General features: G+C 34.2%; 1 protein-coding gene across 1 annotated transcript; it reads left to right on the forward strand.

The window, feature by feature from the left end:
• The first annotated feature begins 686 nt into the window (after positions 1 to 686).
• Positions 687 to 27,886, forward strand: LOC110097208 (AUGMIN subunit 2). The gene is made up of 6 exons (XM_020823468.2): positions 687 to 1,107; positions 1,752 to 1,877; positions 1,991 to 2,095; positions 7,437 to 7,505; positions 26,413 to 26,526; positions 27,382 to 27,886. The coding sequence occupies exons 1-6, from the start codon at positions 991 to 993 to the stop codon at positions 27,553 to 27,555; spliced, it is 705 nt and encodes a 234-aa protein (XP_020679127.1). The 5' UTR covers positions 687 to 990; the 3' UTR covers positions 27,556 to 27,886.
• Positions 27,887 to 27,999: the final 113 nt, after the last annotated feature.

The following is a 27,999-nucleotide window of genomic DNA, read 5'->3' on the forward strand; positions in this document are numbered from 1 at the left end:
ATTTGAGTAAGCTTCCATCGTATTCGAGTAATATTCAAACAAGTGAGTCAACTTCTAACCTATTTGAAGAAGGTTTCTAGTAAGATTCTGACCAATCTGAGCATTATTAGAATTTTGTTCGAGCAAGTTTTGAAGAATCTTCAAATAATGTTTGAGTCAATAATATGATGTTCAATGCAGTTTAAGATTTAAGCTTCAGTTGTAGCAACTTTTTTGTTACTTTATAAAAGAATTTTTTAGTATAAAAAAATTTTGAATTAAAAATTTTTGTAATAAAAAGCCGTCCTATAAAATAGTAACAAAGCTATCCCAAACTAAGCCCCAGTGCATGAATAAGCTTTGATACTTTTAAAATAAGTTTGTATATTGTTCATTTTTGAACCTATAGTTTTATAATTTTCTTCCTATTATAGCCTATAACTGTTATTGATGCATGCAATTAAATACATATAACCAAAAATATGATATTACTAATCGATTATGTTTGGAAAGTATAAACTTAATGATCTTATATGCTTTGAAATCTTGAGAGAGAGAAAATGTGCTAAAGAGCAGCTCCATCTTTAAGAAATTCACAAAAATTATATGTTGAGAGTTATGTCTCATTTTTTTTTATAACATGTATAATTTTATCCAAAATAAAATCTTAAATATATTCCTACAAAGGTATATCGTGGCTATTAAAATCAAATTTACATATTTTTTTCCCGAGCCGGCCGTTTGAAGGCCAAAGGGGTTCTTGATCTGCACTCTTCTGCTTGATGACCTTCCTATTCTGTATCATCAAGCACAGATCGGCAATCAGCGGCTGTTCAACCTTCACCGTAGGTGATGGCCGAGGGGCGTTTGATGTACGCGGCTGAGGTTTATCTTATTTGTCTTTTCTGAAGCTGCAGGCACGGGCAATACTCCTTAATCCTTTCTTTCTCGTCGTGTCGCCTCACCCTTTCTCCCCTCCGGCCGCATATTGACTTTGTTGGCTTGTTGGGAATGTCGATCACTGGAGATCCGGTATGGGCCGGGAAGAAGCCCTCGAAGAGACTTGGAGGAATGGCGGAAGCCCTTTCCATCGCTTCTGATCTAGGTTTTTCTATACCTCCTGTCGAGGTTTGAGTTTGCGTTCTCATGGATTTGTTTCCTTTCGTTTCCCTATCGCTCCTCCTCCTCTTTTGTAGAATTCACTGTATATCACTCGGTATTTCGGAAGATGGAATTGCATATCAATGCCGCTTTTTCTAACAATTACTGTGTTGTATTTGCTATCGGTGAAACACGATGGCGGGCGATCCTGCTTTGAACTTAGCTCTCCTAATTTTCTTATTAGAAACTTGCGGAGGAACGTATTTGCATCGTTTCTACACGAAAATATTGCAACTAAAATACTATGGAAGCAGTTGGAGCTATTTTGCACCAAGCTGATGATTATTCAATTAGAGACCTGTCTAATTGTGTTGCCTATAAAACTGCTTTTTAGAACTTAATTGAGTATAACAATTATGAGGATGCATTTTATTTCTCTGCTCTTGGATTTGAAATATTATGCTTTTTAAAGACTTGTACCTGCAAGATTGTTGGTTTGAATAGGTTAAAATAGATTTTATTTCTCTAGTTGATCTCTAGTGTGTCCATCGTATGTGATATGTTTATCATATTGAACTCCTTCACTCTGTTTACCTTCATATTTCAGCTAGCGCATGTCTTTTTTAAGTTCCTCTGTTGTTAAACGGTTATTAATATCATGCGCTTGACAGGAAGAGCTAAAGTCTTCATCAAGCTCCTCTGGTGACAAAAGTGATGAGTTGATTAGGGTTTTAAGAGAGCTTACGGTTGTTCAGAGAAGCATTGCGAATTTGCAAGTAGAACTTCAAGGAAGAAAGGTGATATAGTATGGCTTATTTTGCTTCTATTTTTCTTCTCATGGTAACTGTACAGCAGCTTGATTGTATTTCTGGTTTTTTTCTTCTTGACATGTTTACTTGGAATTGATTAGGATGATAAGAATGTGGCACATCTTACACATGTGAGTGAGATGGAGAAGAAGTGCGAGTCCTTGGCCAGAATTACAGCGATACTGAAAGGCGTTATCCAAAATAAGGTATATGTCTGGTAAAAAATAATTATTTCTCAACAATATCACTTTATACCTTTATCTACTGAAAGATAACATACTTTAGTTTGTTAATCCTCACTTTATATGGAATCTTTGGATTATTATTGAGTTTTTTTCTTAGTTTTCTCTTACATCAGTTACCATTATGGATTTTTGTTTTGGCATGATCTACTCCATGAAGAAGTAATAGCTATGATAGGAACTTTAATCTTTTGATATGGGAGATTTGGTGAAATTTGAAATTAGGGAATACTAGTAGATCAAATTCCACAATTTGCAGCCATCAATATTTAATTCATTTGTTAAAGGTTGACATGCATAAAAAATCTTCGCCATTTCTAGTGGATACTATGCTTGTAATCAAGTAGTGTGTTTTTTCATTAATGCGTGATTTTGGAAATGTTATCTAAAACATGCTTTATAATTGTGGTTGTGAGTTATGATTATTGAGTGATGGGTAACACTGAATGAATTCCATGGGATAAGATCTTTCTCTTTTGAAGGGATAAAGTAGTTTTATTTCTACAAAAAATTAGGATAATGTATTGTAACTTTGATGGCATGAGAACAAGAGCACTTTTTACTTTGATAATAGCATTGATGACGCCCTTTTTTGCCAATGATAATTTCATTATTTAGCTTGTCTTCAACATGATCATATGTTGTGAGGCCCAAATGAAATTACATTGGTGTAGTTGGTGGAGAAATATAAATTTGCCATATATCATTATTGCATAAAGCTACTAGGATATTCAGTTTGTTGTGGTGAAGTTGGCATTGAGTTTGCAATGAAGGAATAAATAAGACCACTGTGGTGTAGCTGGTATTGAGTTAGCAGTTAAGGAATAAATAAGACCATTGAAGTGAAGAAGTTGTTACTGATATTTGTTGTTATATTTCTTTTTTTTTTTTCACTAAGCTTGCAAGCCCTCCAATAAAGAAATTTGACTCCAGTTTTATTTTAATCAAAGAGCATTTTGGCTTCCTTCTAGATGTAACGCAGTAAATGGACTTTAATTTGAAGTCATCATAGGCTAGTCAGATGCTCTCAACTTCAACTTCTATGCTAATAATTAAGATGACAATTCCAATGCATACATATATGCTCGCTTCATGTTGTGTCTCTAAGTGTAGAGCCACTCATCTACCTGAGCATCCTCATCTCTTCAACACTTAATTTGTGTGTCACATTTAATGGTCAATATTTTGCACCGTAAAGTATTGCAGGTCTTACCACCATCTCATAGAATATTTCCTTAAGTTTGAGGCGTACTTTTCTATCACACAATAGGCCCAATGCATTTCTCCACTTCAAACATACAACTTTGAATTCTTCTAATAATATTCTCATATATTTCACCATGGCTTTGAACAATAGACCTGATATATCTAAACGTGCACTCTTTTTAATGACTTGATCGTCTAAAGTCATAATCCATCAGCCCACTAGATCTATTACTGCTAAAATTACACTCAATATATTCAATTTTAGATTTACTCAAACGAAAATCTTTAGATTCTAAGGTTGATCTCCTTATTCAAATTTGCTTCAACTCTTGCTATAGTCTTATCAACATGAGGAGTATCATCAGCAAAAAACATGCACCAAGGTACATCCTCTTGCAGATGTTTAGTAAGAAGATCCATGACTAAGGCAAAAAAAAAAAAAAAAAAAAGACACGGGCTTAAAGTTGATCCTTGATGTAATCCGATTGAAATAGGAAAATACTTGGTCAAACCACCTTCTATTTGAACACAAGTAATAGCTCTTGTATACATATTCTTATTGACTTGAATATAAGTATTAGTAACTCATTTTTTTCTTTTGGAACTTTATCATATGCTTTCTCTAAATCAATGAATATCATATATAGAACCTCCTTTATTTATACTTTTATATGTTGCACCGATACACCTATTTATGAAGGCGTGCTGTATCCGATACACCGATACACGGATGCGCCACCGATACGTGTTGGATACGCCCAAGCCGCCAATTAAAATACTATTTAATTTCAAAAGGACACGCATATCCGATACGCGTGTCCGTTGAAAAACAAAAACAAATCCAAAAAAAAAGAAGTGTCATATTTGCTTCCATGGCTGCGAGCAAGGTTCTCTCATTTCTGAGATGGATTTGAATCTCTTGATGATATGAGAATATTAGAAATTACTAATCTTTCACTTGATGAACCTGAATTAGAAGATATGATATTTATTGAAGATATATGATATAGAGGTTCAAAGACAAACCAGTGAAGAAGCTAATCATATCATTCATTCTATTGAATAATTGAAACTTCATGTTATAGACAATTTATGTTTATGCTTTTGTTATTGTACTAGACATTTAATGCTTACTTATATTTTGATATTATAAGCTACAATGTTACAAATGATGTTGTAGTCATTTTTTTTTTTTAATTTTAAATATTATGCTTTGATTGCTTTCTTAATTTTTATGTATGATTTAACAATTATAATGCCGTGTCCGCACCGTACACGTATCCTATATTTTTAAAAATTAACGTGTCCCGTATCCGTATCGTGTCGTATCCGTGTCGCCGTATCCATATCGGTGCAACATAGATATTTTTCCATCAAACATCTCAACAAATGTATAGCTTTCATAGTAGACCTACTCTGCATGAATCCAAACTGATTTTGAGAAACATTAGTATCACATCGTAGTCTATGGTCAATTTCTCTTTTAGTTTTTAATGTATGACACATTAACTTAATTCTTCTAAAATTCGCACATTCATGTACATCACATTTATTTTTAAAAATATGAACCAACACACTCCTCCACTTATCTGACATTTTTTTAGTCTTTAAAATAATATTAAAAAGTTTAGTAAGCCAAAAATTTGTTGCTCTTCTAAGCATTTTCACTCCTCTATTAGAATATTATTAGGTACCACTGCTTTTTTACACTCCATTTTATTTAAAGTCTATTCATTCTCGGTTTTACTAATATAACAATAAAAATAAAGATCTTTATTAGCATTTAGGATGCTAAGGTCACTAAAGTCAATCATATTATCATAATTTTTATTGAAAAGCTCATCAAAATATCTCTTCTAACTATGTTGAATATCCTCTTCTGAGAAAAGCACTTATGATTTTCATCCTTATTGCACTTCACTAGAACTAGATCCTTTAGATATGGCTTTGTCGTATCCGACATGTATCGGTGCCCTATCGGACGCGTATTTGTGTTCGACATGTATCCGATACAGCTCACTTTCATAAATAGGTGTATCGGTGTAACATAGCCTACCGTAAAATCTCGCTCAAATCCAATCCACAGTTCTACAAAACGGGGCCGAGCTGTCTCGTCCCTCTCTGGCGGAAATCTTGCGATCCCTGTGTAAATCCTGTGACCACGCTCCTCTTCACGCTAATAAAATGAAGACGAAATGCTCTTCGTCTCTGTTTCTCCCCGCACACGAGCAGCTCCTAGTTCCTTGTTGGTTGCCCAAGTGTCATATGAAGGAGGCAGGCCTTTCTACCTAATCATATCACTTTTTTTGAAATGATACTTTCAACATCCAAGTTGGCATGTAAAATTAAAATGATCCGATCTATGAAAGAGGTAGTTTTGTAGGACTCCCTCGTATGGAAGAGTTATAGAAAATTCTAGAGATTTGAACATGCCTTGATAAAGCAATATTTCTTATCATAGTAAACTTGAACAACAAAAAGCTATGATCTTTGTGCAAGTAGGTCAACTCTTTAAAGTTGTTGTGGTTGCAGTGGTTAATGTTGAATAGTTGTTAATGGGGTGAAGGCAAACATGATCCAATTGATGATGTGATTACTGATTAAGAGAGGCGACAACCAAAAATAAATTGGCGATTGACTGGATGGGAAACCATTGAATGTGCCATAGTGTTTTTGTAGAGTTACTTTTACTTTGAAAGGAGTATGCTAGAATCTTGTAGGTCATGAAGATAAAAGGAAGAAAAATGAGTGTGACATAGTTTCTAATAAAATTTTAAAGTTTAGAATTAAAAAATAAATAAATAATTATAATCTTATGATCTAAAATTAATATATAATAGTTTATATTTTACCATTTACCATTCCTATTGCCCAACTTCTGTAACCGAATTCTCGTGGCCCAATTTCACAGCTCAATTCTCCATTATCATAGCCGTTTACTCCCACATCAAAAAAAAAAAAAACTTAACTTTGTATTGTTTAAATGAAAAAAAAAAAACTCCATGGTTTTAGGTTGCAACTTACTTGAGTGGTGGGCATGCTGATGATTTAGCTCGACTAAGCTCATGTTGGCTGGATGTTTTATAGGATGTGATTTTTAAGGTTTGATTTAATAATTATTAAAACTAAAATATTAGTTTAAGCTCTTAAAGTTTATTTTAAAAGTTTTAAAAATTAAAGTATTATGTTTAAGTTCAATGAGCTTTACTCAATAAGGTGGCTTCTTAAGGCTCAAAATGAGTTCCTTGTTTGAAGCTCATTGATCCCAAAATGAACCAAGCTCAAGCTAAGCTCAAACTAAGTTTGAGCAAGCTTGAATTTAAATGAATCAAGCTTGAACATTGTCATAAAAGCTTGAATCAGGCTTGAGCCGAGCTCATACATTCTTTTGGTGGCTAGAGCTTGAATAGCCTCCAACTTTGCTCGGTTTGATTAGTTTGTAGCCCTAAATTTCCTGCTATATGATGCCTTGCATATCCCCTCTAAATTGTGAATTTAACCAACCCAAAAGGGAAAGAACCATATCTTGGGATTCGAAACTAGAATAATGGCAACTAATAAAAGAAAATAACAGAACCTTATGGCACGTTGTATTATGTGGCAATCATGTTGAATGGCATTTAGAGCATGACTCGGGTTATCTTGTCAAATATTTTCAGTCCTGTTGGCCTGTGCTTTGTAATCACTGTTATTTGCCCCTTTTTTATGATGATGGTTGTGAGTAATGCCCCTCATTACATCAATTTTCACCGGGAAAAGTAAAACCATTTCTTAAACCTGTGATAGTGACATTTAGTTCCCAGTTTTGTTTTTGAATCTGTAGCAATAATGGTTATATTGACGTGCGGTGAAGGTTCATAAGGAAATAAACAAAGCTTTATCACAGTCCTTACGTAATTCTTTCGCTATTTCTTTTAGCAACTTGGTAAAAACTAAAAAAATTTATGAAGCTTACATAACTTGATGTATGCAAAAATACTTTGTGGTCCTCTTGCAAGCAATTAATGGATTATGTGGTCAGCCTACTTGATTGTTGTAATGCGGCTTGCTGCATGTTTGAAAGTATCATTCTAAGAAATAATATATTCTGTTTTGCCAGGATCGCATTATTGCTAGACTTCAACAGCCTTATTCCTTAGATTGCATCCCAGTGGAAGCTGAATATCAGGTATGATGCTAAAATATTATATTTTACATGGTGGAAAAAAGTTTTCTTGATATATTTCAATTTGTCGCATTCCTAACTACTGTAATTGCTTGTTCAAGATATTTTTCTTTGAGATTTAATCCTTTCACTCTATAAATGTATGTTCTTTTTTGGCTTCTCTCTCGTTTCCAGTATATTTAAGAGGGATCTCTTAACTAGTTTTGAAACTGTGTTTGAAGATTGAAGACCGAGTTTCAAGTGTTGGGAAGCTCAGTTTTTCTCATTCAATGGCTTGATATAAAACCTGATGCTTTTAGTACATCTTGCTAACTAAAAATTTATGAGGATCTGTTGTATGTTGGTATGTGAGTTAAAGGACATTAAAGAAGGTGAAAATCAAATTGCAGGTGCATATTAACAATCAAGCAATGTTTCTCCTCTTTTAATTTCTTCCTTCCGTTGAATTATGCTTTATTTTGGAAACAATGTTGGTGCGAGTTAAGGCCCTAATCTCACAGTTTGTGGGGTGGAGGCAATACCAATCGAGCTAATGCTCATTGGTCCACTTGAATCACTTGCTTGAAAGAATGAGGAGATAGAAAGCTTACATTTGAGACCTTTTTTAATCTATATTACAACTATGAAGCCATCGTTTTTTTAAATTTTTACGAACTTAATAGTCAGGAGTAGCATTTGGATATTAACTTTATAAATATATTTCCATGGATAACAGAGCAAAAATAAAAGAGCCAAACATTTGAAGATTCTTTGGAACTTCAAACTAAATACTGAAAATTTTATTGCTTTAACTGAATAGTGTATGTAGGTTTTTTAATTATCGTTGAGAAGCTGGCACGATCATGCAATGTGATGAAGATCTGCAAGTATACGTTTGTTGGAAAGTTGAAACATAAATTTTGTGCTGAGATGAGCATATTAGCAAATTGAACGTTATTTTTATTTTATTTTGCAGATTATATATAGCACGTATGTTTTAGGCATTTATGTAAACATGCCTCTGATGATATTGCTTATGAGAATGATATGTGTTCTCTAATATTCTGATTCTTCTGGTCCTGTTTCACATATTTGGTTTGGCTTACTATTCATTCAAATATCTGATTTGCTGCTTAGTTCATTAAGAGTGGGGGTTTAATATGGTTCGAGACTGTGTGTTTGATTTGTTCTTATCTTTTGGGCTTGCATTTGGATCATTGAAAGCGTTGTTCAGCTATGGTAGAGGATGACAGGATTTGTGCAAAGATATTTGATTTCTAACAATGTTTATCCTTGCAACCCATGCTGCTGTTGCCATTCCTCTCCCCGTGATTGTTATTGGCTGTAATTTTTCTAAGATTTCTTTGTAGCATTTGGTGATGACCATTCTGAGAAATAGATACTTATAAATACAAAATTTGAGACATCTTGTTGGATTCAAATTTATTTGTAGATGACACCCAACCATACTAGTAATTAACCTTGAGATAAAAGTTGAGGGGACCAAGTAGGTTTTAAGTGAGTATGCAGAGTGAGAATGTTACGGATCATATGAGAAAATAATATGGAATCTCGGCAAAAGCCGGGGTGCATTTGTGGATAGCAGCCATCTCACTTATGAATAATCGCACTAACTGAAGAGTAGAGGAGACTGAATGTTGAGCTACATGGTCTTCACGAAAGTGTTGAACTTCTTTGGGTTTATCCTTGCCTAGATTATGCCTAACTTGGCGGAAACCGTGATCTAGTTCATGTCATTCGTGCAACTGCACAAGTTGCCCTGGATGGTTCATTTCATCACATCTTTGTGGTGATTTCATCATTCTAGCTACAGAAAACAAACACATCTCAAAAGCAATAGTAACAATCTCTCACGTTTAGACAGTCCTTAACCTGTTGTTATTGTCACTCAAGAGGATTCATCTTCTTTGCTTTTAGAGGTTCGAATCTCACTTGAAATGGACTAGCCATCACATCTAGAGAATTCATCTTCATAGAATCATATTGTACACTGAGACCCAAGGACTCGCCTATGCACTCGCTTATGAAGACTTGCTTAATGGACTTGCTCCGAGATCCAGAGTCATATTGTAGACAAAATTCCATTTGGGGGTTAATTGGCTAGGACATATATTCATGACTATTTATAATGAGTCTCATCATCTATTGTATTCTGTTTATTTTTTATTTTTTAAGGTTTAGTATTTCATGTAGCCCTCCAAACCCTATAAAGGGTGAAGAGACATATTTGGGATTTTGGGATCTTTCTAAATCTTTTTGGCATATTGAGACTTGTGATCTTTATTTTTCGGTTCTCTCTCTCTCTAGGTTTCATATTATTCTCTCATAAGACTTGTAGTATTCTCACTCTCCATACTTAAAATCCACTCTGTACCCTTAGCTTTCATCTCGAGGTTACTTGTTAATAAGGTTAGGTATTATCTACGGACAAATTTGATTTCAACATCCTTCTAAATTATTTTTGCGAGACTTGAGATCTCTTATTTTCTAGTTCTCTCTCTCTATCTTCCATATTATTCTCTCTTAAACGGACAACATTCTCACTCTCTATACTCAATTAAAACCCACATGGTCCGTAAGTTTTCAACTCAGGGTTACTTACTAGCAAGATCATGTGTCAACCACAAACAAATTTTGATCCAACTTATGTAATGTTGAACTTTATGCTTAATAAAATTTATGTTTTCCCTCTCAAGATTGAATAGTAAGGTGATGTTTAATTCGTCAAGTATGATGTAAGTGTGCTTGCTTGTTTTCAAGAGATGTCTACTTCTTTTAGTAGCATAAGGCTTGGATTTCTTTGTTTAATCTTTTATCTTGTTCTTTGTTGTCTATAAAATTTGAGATTGATTTTTGCATGCGTGAATTAAATCAAAATTATTGCAACTGGATTTCCTAATTACAACATGATTCTTTGTTGATTGCTTTTATATTTTTAATTTCTTGCATAATTTCCTCAATTTAGATGACCATTAAACTATTGTTTGTTTGAATTTACGTATTTTTTAATTTTATCAAAAAGAAGCAATCAATTGTTTAATTCTTAGGTTGTAAATTGTGAATTTTGAATTTCAGTGACTGAATTTTAATTGTAACATTTAGTTGCATTAAAAGACTTAGACCCTAAGACATCATGCTTCATAATCAGCTAACATCTTGTATTCTTTTGAGGGTATATGAGATTTAGAAGATTTACTGTTACAATATGAATCTACATCTAATATTGTTGAATTTGAGTCTATGCTATGTTAGGCGATATTCATGAACCTTGCTCTATGCTTGAATAAGAGTCAGCATTTGAATTAAAAATTGAGTTTAATTACGAGTTCAATTCTCAATATAAAATTCACTCTAAAATTGAACCTTATATTATGTCTAAATTTAAAATGCAGTTAGAGAATCTAAGTATATTCTTGACTGTGAACCTAAAACTCTAATAGAAACTAAATTTATTCTTGAATATGAACATGAGCTTTTAGAAGAAATTGAATCCTTTTCAAATATGAATTTCAATTAGTCACGTCGGCTAAAAATGATGAATTCATTGAAGAATGTGATGATTTAATTGTTGATGAAGTGTTTAATAAAATTGCCTCTATAAAAATTAAATTTAGATTAACTTTATTTTTGGTTCATAATTTCTTGACCAACAAATTCATAAAATATATCTGTGGAGAATTAAAAACTTTGTTAATATTCTAAACAATTTGTTAATGTCGAATGCCTTAAACTGGATTTGAAATTTAAAAATTTATATTTTTTTATCAAATCTAAAAATACCTAATTCATCATAACTAATATTTAGGCTATTTTAGTTTTTTTTTTATATAAAGATTTTCTATCTATATGGGTATCTATTTGTGTGGCTTGTTTATGTTCTATTTTATTTATCTTATCATCTTCTAGGAATTAATTTTGAATCTTTAATTAATATCCCTTAGGATGCATGTTAGTATTTCAATCACTCACCTCATATCATATCAATAATTTGCATGATCTGCATTACTTTTCCTGATTTGAATGAAAATTAACTTTTAATTATAAGTCTATTGTTGACGTGAATATGAGATATACAGAATGCAAACATAAGTGATAAGTAGTAGTACATTTAAATTTTGAAAGGTGTCTGACTAATGCCTTGAAGAAATTAGATTTGAAAAAGTAGGAACCATATAAAAGCATGTGTGTTGTGCATTGGAATAAATGCTTAGAAATTAAAATTTTTAATTAATTATTGTATTAATGAAATTTCCAATGCATCTGATTTTATTTCATGAACCTTCTTCTAATGGCTTGGATTCTTTTTTTTTTTCCCTTTCCTAATGAATTCACTTACAACATTTTTCCAAATAGCTCAACACATCTTATTCTAGAAGCAATCATAGAAAATGAGATTTTGTCCACCATTGATAGTGGATATAAAAGTTATTATGATAATTATGTACAAATCTATCCGACAACTATCAACCAAACAATTTGTCAGACCTAAAATTTTTTAAGCCCACTTATTTTACACTAGAAAAAATATTAGGTTCTCCTTAGTTGTGATATTGGCACTGTAGCACCTCTAGATTCTATTGGAGATGTGACTTTGTGGCAATTTCCTATAGCTGGAGTCATTAATTTATGATTGTTGAATTGCTCTCCGTTGATTCTGACACTGTGAAGACTATTGGGACTTGTTTCTATGCTATTTATTTAAATCAAACAATTTTTTGCACATTGTTTGGAATCTTGAATTTGTTGATTATGAACTTGCTGTTTTTGTATTTGGGATTTGATTGCTAATTTTGATTCTTTTTTTATATACATAATACTATTGAGACATGTAAAGATTTAATTGCGTCAAATTATTTGAGTATTGTGCAATATCATTGTGGGCTCCAAAAATTTGCGCCCCGGCCTCTTCTTCTTTCGAGGGAGTTTTAACAGATTAAGTTCTGGGTTAAATTTTCATAAGGAAGATTGGGTTTGAAATAAGACACTACCCAAAGATTCCGCCCTCATTTTGCGACGACTTTATGATTTGTGTTCTAGTTTCTTATAGGCGCAAACCCCTATAGTTAATTATCCCTCCCGATAATGAGAGAGAACTTTTGATTAAGGCTAGTCATCGATCAGATACATCGTATCCATGGATATATGATATCCGGCATATAATAGCAACATTGGTATTTGAAAATTTTAATATTTGAAATTAAAAAGTTCACCATTTTGCACTTAAAGAAGAAGGTGGGGGAGTGATTATGAGCCTGATCAAGTTCCATTGGTTTCGTCATCTCGGGCCATCATCAGGGAGTTCATGGGTTATTTTAATTTTTGTTCATTGAACCTTGTCGACTCTGTCTACTTATTGGCAAAGAATTAGGTTTGAATCTAAATTTATTTCTTAACCCGGGCGACATTATCAGACGTCATGTTTGTACCTACAACACGCTCGCCAGGGCCTACGTGGGTATATGTCATTGGATGCATTTCGCACGATACAGTCATGTGTGCGCATGATATGATTTTTGAAATATAATTGTGGTGTCGAATGACACACTGGAACCTTCTGCATATTACAAGTATGTGAAGGAGGACGATTTTTGGAATACAATAGAAATGTCAATTGGATATACTAGAATGAAACTCTCAGCATCCTACAAATGCATGTATGAGGTTATTTTGAAATGTAATAGTAGTGTCAGAGTGACATGCTAGAATGAAATTCCTAGCATCCTACAGATATACATCGGAGGACATTTTGAAATGCAATAGCAATGCCAAATGAACATGCTAGAATGAAATCCTTGGCATCCTACAAATGCATGTTGAAGGTCTTTTTTTCAAATGCAATAGCAATGCCAAATGGACATGCTAGAATTAAATTCTCGTCATCCTACAAATACATGCGGAGAGGCCCTTGGCTATACACATATGATGCATCTACATGTAAATGCAATGTTTGATAATATACTTATATAACCTATCATGCTTGTTGCAATGCATGTATAAGAGCATTTCAAAATATTTGCATGCAATGGAAAGGGGTGTCCGACTGTATTGATGACTATTGTGGTTGAATGCACGGGGCTTTATTTCGGGCTTTTTTGATGCATTCTTTCTGTCTGTACGAGTGTTGTAGATCCGGTGGCGCGGTGTTGCGCTTTAACAGCCTATGTTCCTTACTACCAATTCCTTGCTTTTGCTTACAAGTGAATCATAGTGTTGTTATCTAGTTGTCGTGAGGCACCTTATTATTCTGATGTAGGCTCCCTTTTCTCATTCATCGGAAGGTCGGATTCACAAATCAATCGATCCTTGTTTAGATTGGATGAAGACATATAAACCACATGAGGTCATTTTGTGATAGATGAGGTATCCTTATCTGATGAGACTAAAGGCGCGGTTGATGTGTCGTTGGCTCTCCTCATCTTCAAATCGCCACACGATATTCTCCTTGAGGCATGAACAAGACAGAGTGCAAGGTCATCTTCGATGTCTTAGTTACATTATAGTATCTGAGATGCATATGATGTATAGAAGTTTTTCCTATGGCTCCATGACGGCATGCTTGAAAGGCTCGTTCTATGTATTTCTTATGCAATATAGAACACTGAGTTGCGAGGGTTGATCTCCGGACCTTTACTCAAACGGCGCGACTTATCTTCATATCTTTACTCGAATGGTGCGGCATATTTTCGGGAACCCCAGCATTTATGAAGAGATGATAGAATGAGACATCCTTTCTTCTTCAACTGCTCATTCTTTGATTCTACATAATAACTTATAAAAACGTTCAATTTCATGTGGTTTATTATGTCATTGGGGCCTTTTGTTTGCAGCAGATCAACAGGTTTTTATGGCAACTTGTAGACACTTGCAGTTCCCTGTAGTCTTCGATTTTTTTGTAGAGATGATAAGACGAAACATCTCTTTAACTAAATTATTTGACTTTACAGAATCATTCAATTTTGCATGCTTCACGTCACGATCAGGTCCTTCCTTTGATGATGCATCAATAAGTTTTTTCTAGACATCAAGTCGCCTTCATACCCATCTATCATTGTCGGGTGCTTTGAAGTTATCAATTAGAGGACTTTAATTATACTCGATAAGTAGAATTTTCAGCTCCGACAAGGCGAATGTGCTTCTATGCTTATAGAGGACCTACCATACTTACAACATAATTGAGAAATTTTCTTATAAAAATATTATTTTTTAAAGAAATTATTTTTAAGAAATAAGAAATAATATTTTAAATAAAATATTTAAGACACATATGTCTGACGCGTTTGTTCAATTTTCTTTAAATATTATTTTAGTTGGACATGCCTTTGTTGTGTTCGCATGCATGTCTTTGAACTGTGTCAGATGTGTGTCCTTATTCGACGTGTTAGACATTACATACCTCCTTAGAAAGGAGTGTCAGTGCATCATAGTCTAATATATGACTAATTAAATACCTGATTATCATACTAATTTTAGTCAAGTAGATCCGTAATTATCATAATCAATCTGTTATGAACCCATTCTATCACTAATTAGATTTATAAATCAGTTTTATCAAATATCTAAATCATTAATTTATCCCTAATGTTCATCTAATTAAAATATAATTAATTAATTAATCAATCAATCCAATTTAATGTTAGTTTTAATTAAATCCAAGTTTGGGAGAATGTTGGGTGTTTTCATCCGAAGAAATGAGATGAAGTTGAAATCCAAAATTTTGTTTTTCATTTCATTCTAGATTTAAAGCTATTTTTAGTATACTTTTAGCAATTCATCCGCTCCCTACGGAACGCTGAGAAGCTGATTCTTTTCTTCTGAAGGGAATAAGCAAATTTAAAAAAGTATTGTTTAATCAATTAGTGATAACATATGAGAATGCTTTATGTTTAATATGACTTTATATAATGTAAGTTATAGGCGGCAAAAATACATGCTAAAAAGTTGAATGTAACATGTGAATGAGGAGATGGATGTGTGATAAACTAGAAGGAAGCCCATGTTGACTGCAGGACAAAATGCCTGTCTGAATCTAAGGAGAATGAGGTAATTTCAATTGATCTTGTTGATTTAGGCATGTAAAATGGGGACAAGAAGCATCGTTTGAGTATAGTATTTCTAGCATTTGGTGGGAAAAAGACAGATTAAAAGGATATAGGTAACATTAGTTGTACGCTAGCCTAAAACTCAACCCTTATATGAACAAACAACACGAAATAGGTGGTGATATGATTGTGTGCAGAGTTATATGGGAGCTTTTTGAGGATCCAAATTTCATTTGTTCTCATGGTTTAAAAAGTTGTTTGAGGCATACGCCTCAAGGCGCACCTAGATTCGAGGCATAGCTTAGATGCCTCGAGGCTTTAGTCTTGGTGGTTTTGGCCGAGGCTTTTGATTTTCTTCATTGAGGCATACGCCTTGAGAAAGTTTGAGACGCTACCTAAATTAATTTTATTTTATTTTATTTAGTTTGGAAGAGTCGAGAGCGCTTATTAAATTTAGGGCTTCGTCGGTTCAAAACATTTGTTCCAATCTTCGCCACAGGGCAGCTCGCAGCGAAGGAAACACTCCTCGCCTTCATGTGCATTACTTCAGCCTCACCTGCTTCAATCTTGACTGCTTCGACCTCGCTTTGTGTTAGGAAGAGTTTCTCTTTATGCAGGATGAGTTCTTCTTGAGTAGGTAACAATCCATCTTCCCTTTCGAGCTTATGTAGGCTTAAACAGCTTTGAGAGAAGTTATTATGAAATTTAAGACGTGCATTTCTTACATGAGGTATTTATGTTGAAGTTTGATTAGCTTAATTTATATTTGTTAAAGTTAACATTTTCATCTTATTTAATTACTTTTTTTAATTTTAGGTTATTCCAAAAGTAATTAGTTGGTCACTACAAATAATTTTTTTTCATAGTTTTTTAGCACTGAGGTATAATTGTATAAATTCTATTTTCTATAGCTTTCTTCTTTACGCTCTTTAATTGCAATTGCACATTTTTGAATGAAATTCACCACGAATAATTCTTTTTTCCTTTAAATCGTATTTGTTATAGCTTTCACTTTTTTTAAATTAATATGGTTGAATTGCCTTCATATCAATATATGTTTTTTTAATTTCTATGATTGAATCGCATGGAAACATCATTTAGACGGGCTAAAATTGAGTTGATAGAGAAAAGAGTGATTTTTTTAGTATTTATTTTGAATCTTGTGTTCCAGTAACATTTATTTTCTAACAAGTCATTATGTTCATAATTTAAATTATTAATTTACTTAATTTTTTATCATTTTATGAGATATTTATAATTTTTTTTGTATTTTAATTTTTCCATTTTGAAGCTGTGGGCTCTGAAAATTCGACCCCGGCCTCCGCCCGCACTGTCTGTTGCTTTTATCTTCGGCGAGGGAGTTTTAATGAAATAAGTTCCGGGGTAAATTTTGGAAGGGCAGATGGGTTTGTAGATAAGACACTACCTAGAGATTTCGCCCTCATTTTGCGAGGACTTTAATGATATGAATTTTGGTTTCCTATAGGCGCAAGCCCTTATAGTTAATTACCCCTCCCGATAACGAGAGAGAACTTTTGATTAAGGCTAGTCGTCAATCAGATACGTCGAGATAAGTGTTATCTGGCATATAATAGCAGCATTGGGCATTTGGAATGGTTCGAGAATTTGGGAATTTAGAGGAGTTTGTAGGTTTGGTATTTAAAATAGAAATTTTCACCATCTTGCACTTAAAGCGGATGGTGGGGGAATGGATGATGAACCCGATCAAGATCTCATGATTCCGTCGTCCCTGGCCATCGTAGTCCCTGGTCTACTTAGTCAGAGGAGTTAGTCGACCCAACCTGATAGAAGGATCCTTGTTGGCAGTCATGGGTTGCTTCGTCCAAGGGAATCTCGTAGACTTGGGGTGAGTATTTGTCTAAGGGGACAAATTTGAATCCACCTAAGCTAACAGAGGGCTTTTTGCCCTATCGATTATATCATATTGATTCATATCTCAAGGATTTGATGCCACTAAGGAGCGTATTGGCTCTGGCAATAACTGGTATTTCGTGGTGTCATTTGGTGGCAAAACCACTCGGTTCAGAGGGCCCCGGGTCATAACCGTTTATCCTGCGGTGCTATTTGGCGGCAAAACTGTTAATTAGAGAACACGTACCACGTCCTTATTGGCAGGAGATTGTTTGAGAATGGATCATAGTGATATTTTCGACTAGGCATTTGGCTCGTTGTGAGTTGAAGTAAATTTTGATTTGTTCACCTCGGCAAACTGTCGCGGAGGGTGGATAGATTTTGCTTTGAGTGATTGATGCATGATTTAGAATTTAAATATCTTAGAATTTGGGATTTGTTGGGTTTTGGACTTTGTGGAGTTTTGGATTTTTTGAGATTTGAATTTTGTGGGTATTCAGGTGGCATTTGAAAATATCTGGAGTTAACCCCTCTGATTGAGATTTTCTATCAACACGGCCATCATCGGGGTGTTTGAGGTCATTTGAAAATATTTATGTCTTAAACCTTGTCGACCCTATCGACTTGCCGATAGGGGATCAGGTTCGTAGGCTTTGTGCCTTTATTAGTGAATTCATATTGTTATAGGCATTGAAAGCCTAATATGAATGTATTAAAACAAATATACTGGTCGCCGGGAGGATCGAGTTTGGGGCATTTTATAATTATACCCTCTCTACTCCTTTTTACATGCCTAGGAGGATCGAGTTTAAATTTAATAACTCGTGCAGCATCTCTAGACGTCACGTGTGTACCAATAACACGCTCGTCAGGGGCCTTGCAGGTGTTTGGGGGCATTTTATAATTATACCATGTATACTCCTTTTTACCTGCCTAGGAGGATCGAGTTTAAATTTAATAACCCGCGTAACATCCCTAGACGTCATGTGTGTACTAATAACAAACTCGTCGGGGCCCTTGCGGGTTTTATGATTGCTTTTACCCCTTTTAGTGTACCTATGTGTATACAAACTACGGTGCAAGTGCGGGGTACTTTGAAAGTATTTGTAAACGCCTTTTATCCGCTTGCATAGAAGTTGCGGATCCGGTGGCGTGTTGTAGCAGCTTTTGGATCAGTTGTTTGCTGTTTTGTACAGGTAGATTGTCCTGCACTGCTTGTTGCTTTCTGCAGGTAGGTTGTAGTACACCAACGAATCTCCTGCCTTTGTTCGTAAGTAGTTGATCATATGATATCTTTGCTCATGGTTATTGCTCTTCATACAAATCTTCTAGTGCCGGCCACGGGCATTTGTATTTATTGTAGTTATTATGTATTTTTTCTTTTAGGCAATACTTTGGATGTGTAACGGATTTCTTACGGTAGCTCGTAGGGGTTTGCACTTGTTGCAGTTCTCTTTTGTATTTGCCTTGTAGATGACATTTTGAGTGCATGACAGATCTTCTACAATGACTCATAGATATTTGTATTTGATGCATATCATATACTTCTGGTGTATTCACTTTCAATCAAATGGTATTGATTGTACAAAGTCCTCATTTATCCTTTTTGAGTTCAAAACACTAGTTCAAGTCCAAAGTATATTCAAATAAAGTCCAAGCTCAATATGAGCCTCTTCCGTTCGTCGAGTCCCCTGTTGTTCTTGCAAGTTCAATTTATGCTCATTTGATATTCATTCCTGGTTCAAGTTTGAATTTATTTTATTTGGGTTTGATCTTTTATTAATCATTTGAGTTTTTGTTCAAGCATAAGCCTTCAAGTCCACTATTCATTCTCATTTGAGTCCATGTTCTTTGTTCTTTTGAGTTCAAACAGGTCCGAGTGTAGTTATTCATTCACCCGAAATTTCGGCAGCCTCCCGGCGGCTCCCCCTATTAGGGGAAAACTACAAAAATGCTGGGCCTCCCGCCATGCTAGAGAAAAGCGTGTACGGTAGGTGCCCTCGTATGAGGACACTGCGGCCGTGAAATTTTTGTCCCCACCACGCCAGAGAAAAGCGTGTATGGGTCTTCAGTACCTGTTGCAAAAGAGAAGCAATTGTTTCCTCGCGAGCGGATACTTATGAATATCCCGGTATCGCCGTAGGCCCCGCACCAGGTTCCCTTCCCACCACGCTAGAGAAAAGCGTGTATAAGCTGTTTGCCGGCTCGACACGAACATCGAGAATAGGATTTTGGAGCCGAGAGGTCGCTCACCTACCTCATCGTAGGTGTCGTGCCGGGTTCCCTTCCTACCATGCTAGTAAAAGCGTGTATGGGCGGTTTGCCGGCCCGGCACGAATGCCGAGGTTAGAGAGTTCTTAGGTTGTAAATTGTGAATTTTGAATTTGAGTGACTGAATTTTATTTCTTGTAACATTTAGTTGCATTAAAAGACTTAGACCCTAAGACATCATGCTTCATAATCAGCTAACATCTTGTATTCTTTTGAGGGTATATGAGATTTAGAAGATTTACTGTTACAATATGAATCTACATCTAATATTGTTGAATTTGAGTCTATGCTATGTTAGGCGATATTCATGAACCTTGCTCTATGCTTGAATAAGAGTCAGCATTTGAATTAAAAATTGAGTTTAATTACGAGTTCAATTCTCAATATAAAATTCACTCTAAAATTGAACCTTATATTATGTCTAAATTTAAAATGCAGTTAGAGAATCTAAGTATATTCTTGACTGTGAGCCTAAAACTCTAATAGAAACTAAATTTATTCTTGAATATGAACATGAGCTTTTAAAAGAAATTGAATCCTTTTCAAATATGAATTTCAACTAGTCACGTCAGCTAAAAATGAAAAATTCATTGAAGAATGTGATGATTTAATTGTTGATGAAGTGTTTAATAAAATTGCCTCTATAAAATTAAATTGAGATTAACTTTATTTTTGGTTCATAATTTCTTTACCAACAAATTCATAAAATATATCTGTGGAGAATTAAAAACTTTGTTAATATTCTAAACAATTTGTTAATGTCGAATGCCTTAAACTGGATTTGAAATTTAAAAATTTATATTTTTTTATCAAATCTAAAAATACCTAATTCATCATAACTAATATTTAGGCTATTTTAGTTTTTTTTTTATATAAAGATTTTCTATCTATATGGGTATCTATTTGTGTGGCTTGTTTATGTTCTATTTTATTTATCTTATCATCTTCTAGGAATTAATTTTGAATCTTTATTAATATCTCTTAGGATGCATGTTAGTATTTCAATCACTCACCTCATATCATATCAATCATTTGCATGATCTGCATTACTTTTCCTGATTTGAATGAAAATTAACTTTTAATTATAAGTCTATTGTTGACGTGAATATGAGATATACAGAATGCAAACATAAGTGATAAGTAGTAGTACATTTAAATTTGGAAAGGTGTCTGACTAATGCTGTCTGACTAATGCCTTGAAGAAATTAGATTCGAAAAAGTGGGAACCATATAAAAGCATGTTGTACATTGGAATAAATGCTTAGAAATTAAAATTTTCAATTAATTCTTGTATTAATGAAATTTCCAATGCATCTGATTTTATTTCATGAACCTTCTTCTAATGGCTTGGATTCTTTCTTTTTTTCCCTTTCCTAATGAATTCACTTACAACATTTTTCCAAATAGCTCAACACATCTTATTCTAGAAGCAATCATAGAAAATGAGATTTTGTCCACCATTGATAGTGGATATAAAAGTTATTATGATAATTATGTACAAATCTATCAGACAACTATCAGCCAAACAATTTGTCAGACCTAAAAATTTTTAAGCCCACTTATTTTACACTAGAAAAAATATTAAGTTCTCCTTAGTTGTGATTTTGGCACTGTAGCACCTCTAGATTCTATTGGAGATGTGACTTGTGGCAATTTCCTATAGTTGGAGTCATTAATTTAGGATTGTTGAATTGCTCTCCGTTGATTCTGACACTGAAGACTATCGGGACTTGTTTCTATGCTATTTATTTAAATCAAACAATTTTTTGCACATTGTTTGGAATCTTGAATTTGTTGATTATGTATTTGGGATTTGATTGCTAATTTTGATTCTTTTTTGATATACATAATACTATTGAGACATGTAAATATTCAATTGCGTCAAATGTGTCAGTTGGTTGGATGAGAATTATTTGAGTATTGTGCAATATCATTGTGGGCTCCGAAAATTCGCGCCTCGGCCTCTTCTTCTTTCAAGGGAGTTTTAACATATTAAGTTCCGGGATAAATTTTCATAAGGAAGATTGGGTTTGAAATAAGATACTACCCAAAGATTTTGCTCTCATTTTGCGATGAATTTATGATTTGTGTTCTGGTTTCCTATAGGTGTAAGCCCCTATAGTTAATTATCCCTCCCGATAATGAGAGAGAACTTTTGATTAAGGCTAATCGTCGATCAGATACATTGTAATCGTGGATATATGATATTTGGCATATAATAGTAGCATTGGTATTTGAAATTTTTAATATTTGAAATTAAAAAGTTCACCATTTTGCACTTAAAGCAAAAGGTGGGGGGAGTGATGATGAGCCTGATCAAGTTCCCATGATTTCGTCATCCCGGGCCATCATCGGGGAGTTCATGGGTTATTTTAATTTTTGTTCATTGAACCTTGTCGACTCTGTCTACTTGTTGGCAAAGAATTAGGTTTGAATCTAAATTTATTTCTTAACCCGCGCGACATTATCAAACGTCACGTTTATACCTACAACACGCTCGCTAGGGCCTACGTGGGTATATGCCGTTGGATGCATTTCGCACGATATAGTCATGTGTGCGCATGATTTGATTTTTTAAATACAATTGTGGTGTCGAATGACACACTAGAGTGAAACCTTCTGTATATTACAAGTATGTGCAGGAGAACGGATTTTGGAATGCAATAGAAATGTCAATTGGATATACTAGAATGAAACTCTCAGCATCCTACAAAAGCATGTATGAGGCTATTTTGAAATGTAATAGTAGTGTCAGAGTGACATGCTAGAATGAAATTCCTAGCATCATACAAATATACATCGGAGGACATTTTGAAATGCAATAGTAATGCCAAATGAACATGATAGAATGGAATCCTTGACATCCTACAAATGCATGTTGAAGGTCTTTTTTTCAAATGCAATAGCAATGCCAAATGGACATGCTAGAATTAAATCCTCGTCATCCTACAAATGCATGTGGAAAGACCCTTGGCTATTCACATATGATGCATCTACTTGTAAATGCAATGTTGGATAATATACTTATTTTTTCCTATAATGTATGTTGTAATGCATGTATGAGAGCATTTCAAAATATTTGCATGCAATGGAAAGGGGTGTCCGACTGTATTGGTGACTATTGTTGTTGAATGCGCGGGGCTTTATTTCGGGCTTTGTTGATGCATTCTTTCTGTCTGTACGAGTGTTACAGATCCGGTGGCATGGTGTTGCGCTTTAACAGCCCATGGTCCTTACTACCGATTCCTTGCTTTTCCTTACAAGTGAATCATTGTGTTGTTATCTGGTTTTCATGAGACACCTTATTATTCTGATGTAGGCTCCCTTTTCTCATTCCTCGGAAGGTCGGATTCACGAATCAATCGATCATTGTTTAGATTGGATGAAGACATCTAGACCACATGTGGTCATTTTGTGATAGATGAGGTATCCTTATCTGATGAGACTACAGGCTCAGCTGATGTGCTGTTGGCTTTCCGCATCTTCAATTCGCCTCACGATATTCTCCTTCTTAAGGCATGAACAAGACAGAGTGCAAGGTCATCTTCAATGTCTCAGTTACATTATAGTATCTGATATGCATATGATGTATAGAAGCTTGTCTTATGGCTCCATGACGGCATGCTTGAAAGGCTCGTTCTAAGTATTTCTTATGCATATATAGAACATTGAGTTGCGGGGTTTGATCTCCGGACCTTTACTCAAATGGCGTGACTTATCTTCAGATCTTTACTCGAATGGTGTAGTATATTTTGGGGAACCCCAGCTTTTCTGAAGAGATGATAGGATAAGACATCCTTTCTTCTTCAACTGCTCATTCTTTGATTCTACATAATAACTTATAAAGACATTCAATTTCGTGTGGTTAATGATGTCATTGGGGCCTTTCGCTGGCAGCAGATAAACGGGTTTTTTATGGCAACTTGCAGACACTTGCAGTTGCATGTAGTCTTCAGTATTTATGTAGAGATGATAAGACGAAACATCTCTTTAACTAATCATTATTTGACTTTACAGAATCATTCAATTTTGCATGCTTCATGTCACTATCAGGTCCTTCCTTTGATGATAAAGTCCTCGCAAAAGGAGGGCGAAATCTCTAGTTAGTGTCTTACCTACAAACCCATCTGCCTTCCAAAATTTACCCTGGAACTTAATTCCGTTAAAACTCCCTCACCGAAAGACAAAAGCACAATACATTGTGGGCGGAGGCCGGGGCCGAATTTTCGGAGCCCAAAAATTTCGGCGGGGAGGCCGGGGCCAAATTTTTGGAGCCCACAGAGGCGCTACCTAAATCAAATTTATTTTATTTTTTTAAGTTTGGAAGAGTCAAGAGCGCTTATTAAATTTAGGGCTTTGTCAGTTCAAAACATTTGTTCCAATCTTCGCCACCCTTCTGCAGCTCGCAGCGAAGGAAACACTCTCGGCTTCATGTGCATTGCTTCAACCTCACCTGCTTCAATCTTGACTGCTTCGACCTTGCTTTGTGTCAGGACGAGTTTCTCTTTGTGAAGGATGAGTTCTTCTTGAGTAGGTACCAATCCATCTTCCCTTTCGTTCCTATGTAGGCTTAAACAGCTTTGTGAGAAGTTATTATGAAATTTAAGACTTGCATTTCTTACGGCAAGTATTTATGTTGAAGTTTGATTAGCTTAATTTATATTTGTTAAAGTTAACAGTTTCATCTTATTTTATTACTTTTTCTACTTTAGGTTATGCCGGAAGTAATTAGTTGGTCACTATAAATAATTCTTTTTCATAGTTTTTTAGCACTGAGATATAAATTCTATTTTCTATAGCTTTCTTCTTTAGGAATACAAAATTTTTAATTGTCAGGGCTCTTTAATTGCAATTGCACATTTTTGAATGAATTTCACCACGAATAATTCTTTTTCCTTTAAATCGTATTTGTTAAAGCTTTCACTTTTTTTTTAAAATTAATATGATTGAATTGCCTTCATATCAAAAATTTTTTTTTTTTCTATGATTGAATTGCATGGATACATCATTTAGGCAGGCTAAAATTGAGTTGATAGAGAAAGAGTGATTTTTATGACTATTTATTTTGAATCTTGTGTTCCATTAACATTTATTTTCTAACAAGTCATTATTTTCATAATTTAAATTATTAATTTACTTAATTTTTTTATCATTTTATGAGTTATTTATATTTTTTTTGGTTTTTTAATTTTTCTATTTTGAGGCTTTCGCCTTGATCTGGCTTGAGACTTAAGCCTCGCCTCGCTAAGAAAAAATGCCTTTATTCCCAATATTACCTTTTTAAACCTTGGTTTTTATTTGTAAAATTAGTGCCAGTTTTACCGTGGTCATATATTGTATAAGTGGATGGTTTTTGTTAAGGGAAATCTTATCAACACTTATGTTCGCTTATTTTTTATATCTTGCTGATAGCTCTTAATTACAGTTTGTGTTGGATACCTAGCGTCCCGAGTTGGAATTTCGGTTTTTGCATTTTTCCGTTTTTACCTCAAGCCTGGATGTTAGAGCTTAAAGGTTATGCATTTTTCAAATTTAAGCCAAAATGTTGAACTGAATCTCAGTTTATGATTTTTTTTTCTAATGCTTTGCTTAAAAAAGGGCAAAGGATGTTTAAAGCCCAACTTATAATAGATATGAATTATCATAAATTAGAATGATGGCTATTTAGTGCAATTGAAAGAAATCATGGGAGAAATCCAATTCAAAACTCAAAAAAAGTCCTAAGGCCATACTTTTTTAAAAATCATCATCATCATTAACCCTGTCACAAGCCTAAATAAATTTGTGAATTATTTTGATAAAATTCCAATTATTTCATGGACTATTGTCAATATGGAATGAAATTTGCCTTTGGAAGCAAGGCATCATGACTGACATATAAGTACTGAGATTGATCCTGAGAAGTCAGAAGAGGTGCCAGAACAGAACTTCCTAATTTCAATTAGTTTACTTGATAAAAAACTTAATTTAAAGGAAATTAAATTAATGAGTCATATGGCTTACAAACTTTTTGTTAGAATGGCCATATTGGCTGGACTAACTAGATTTTCATTCAATGAAGAATATTGATGAATTTAATGTGATTTGGTCAGGCTTTAGAGGCCTTTTACGACATGCTCTATTTGTTCTTCAAATTTCTGCAAGTCTGAGTGTCATTGATGATAGCATTTTATTTTTTGTAGGATAAAACCTGTACATTCAACTACAAAATTTTTGGCTTAGAAGTATTGTTTGCAATCTATCTAAATATCATATAGTATGTACTGAAGAACATATTACTATGCTGCTAGGATTCAGGAATCCAACTTTTCCATTCATTGTGGAAAGCTTTTGGATTTCTTTCTTTGATGGTATTTTTGGCCCTCATCCATTAATGAATAAAATTTCTGCTGTCAGCTATACTATATATAGTAATACTATCTTCCCTCAATTTTATTGAGAAAGTTGCATTATGGTGTGCTTGGTTCATTCACGGGTTTCATATAATGTAATGTTATTAAGAAATACCAAGTGTTTTGGTTCATTGACATTTTAAAATAATAATTTCATATGACATTCTGTTCTATTTTGATTACATTTAGATATTGAGCTATCCAAATTATTAAAATCACCATTGTTATTTCAATGTTTTTTCAGGCATTTACTATCCCTGTAATTTCAAAATTCTTGTTATTCCGTACATGAATCTCAATTCAGCAAGTCTAAGTCTTTCGCATGTTTTTATTTAGAAACAATTTTCAGAATTGCTGCTGAAGGCAGCAAGTGACTATGGAGCTTTAACTGCATCAGTTGCTGATTTCCAATGGAGCCAGAATTTTAGGGAAGCACCGTCAGTATGGGGGGTAAGTTGAAATGAACATCTCTTATGCTGAATAAGAAAATGTCTGGGTTTACACGTACTACTTGTCATGTTGGAAGCATAATAAATAGTTATAGAAGACGAAAGTATACTAAAGAAGTATATAGAGATTAGAGAATACAAAAATGTTAAACTTATGACCAGTGAAACAAAAATTTTGCCATCAGTTCTCCTCCATAGCTACTCATCCCGTTCTAATATTATTGCCCCTTGAAAGTTGGAAATGCCAACGTTTCTGGGAATTATTTGGAAGAAGCTCATAATCTCAGAAAGTACCCCTCAAATTTAAAGGAATAATTCTATAAGATGGTGGTGAGACTTGTAAAGCTTTATGGCGCAGAATGTTAGCCATTAAAAGAAAAGCATAAAATTAAGTTTAGTGTTGCGGAGATGAGAATGCTTAGGTGGATGGGTGCCTTCACTCCTGTAGACAAAATGTGAAACGAGTATAAACATGAAAATGTTGGAGCAGCTCCAATAGAAAGTAAGATTAGAGAGTCTCCTTATATGATTTGGTCACATAAAATATCGGCCTTCTAATGACTCTGTTAGGAGAATAGATGTATTATTTTTTACCTATGTTAAGAAAGGTAAAGGTAGACCAAAAAAAGTCTTCATTAGAAAATATTAAAAAAAGATCTTTTTTATTAGATTTAAATGAGAATCAGACTCTTAACAAAACACTATGGAGAAAATGGATTTATGTAGCCGATCCCACATAGTGGGATAAAGGCTTGACGATGTTGTTGTTGTAATCAATTCCATGCAACAATTTTTTTTTCATTATGTACAACTTGCAAGGCTGGGTACTGAATGTTTTTGACTAATTTGTTTGAAGGAAATGCTTCGACCAATCCCAGTAGCTTTGGCATCTTGCACTCGTTTCTTTGAGGCAATGTCTGCAATGAGGGAGTCATTTGTAACCCTTCAAAATCACCGAGTGGGTCCCTCGTCAAGACCAATGACTCCAAGCAACTCTTCCACTGATGATTCTAAGTACTACACTCCTTGACATACATAATTAGAGGGCAACAAGTAAATTAATTATGGTTGCATTTATCCAAATTTGATTTTTAGTACAGTAGAATGTCTGTGATTAGTAAGTAACACGTCAGTTTGAATGTGGGACCCAGCGGTGGAAGTTTTATTTGCCATTTTTAAAAGTGTGAACTACATTTTTGTATCCTTAGGAGTATCTAATTGATTCCATTAAGATGATCATAAGATATGTACAATGAGTTTGATACACATTTTTAAGTGTTCTTGTATGATAGATTGATGCAGCTTAAATATGTGTTATGAATGATTGTTGATAAATGCAAGACGATCATGATGTGCTCTAATGCTTTCTTGTTTTTTGGTTTTTACTAGCAAATCTTTTAGGAGTGGATTAAAGAGTGTTAATGTTATGTCTAGAACATCACTTGTATATATATAGGAGGAAAATCAATTGATA

This window comes from Dendrobium catenatum, unplaced genomic scaffold (genome assembly GCF_001605985.2).
Source record: "Dendrobium catenatum unplaced genomic scaffold, ASM160598v2 fragScaff_scaffold_853, whole genome shotgun sequence".
Taxonomy (NCBI): Eukaryota; Viridiplantae; Streptophyta; class Magnoliopsida; order Asparagales; family Orchidaceae; genus Dendrobium; species Dendrobium catenatum.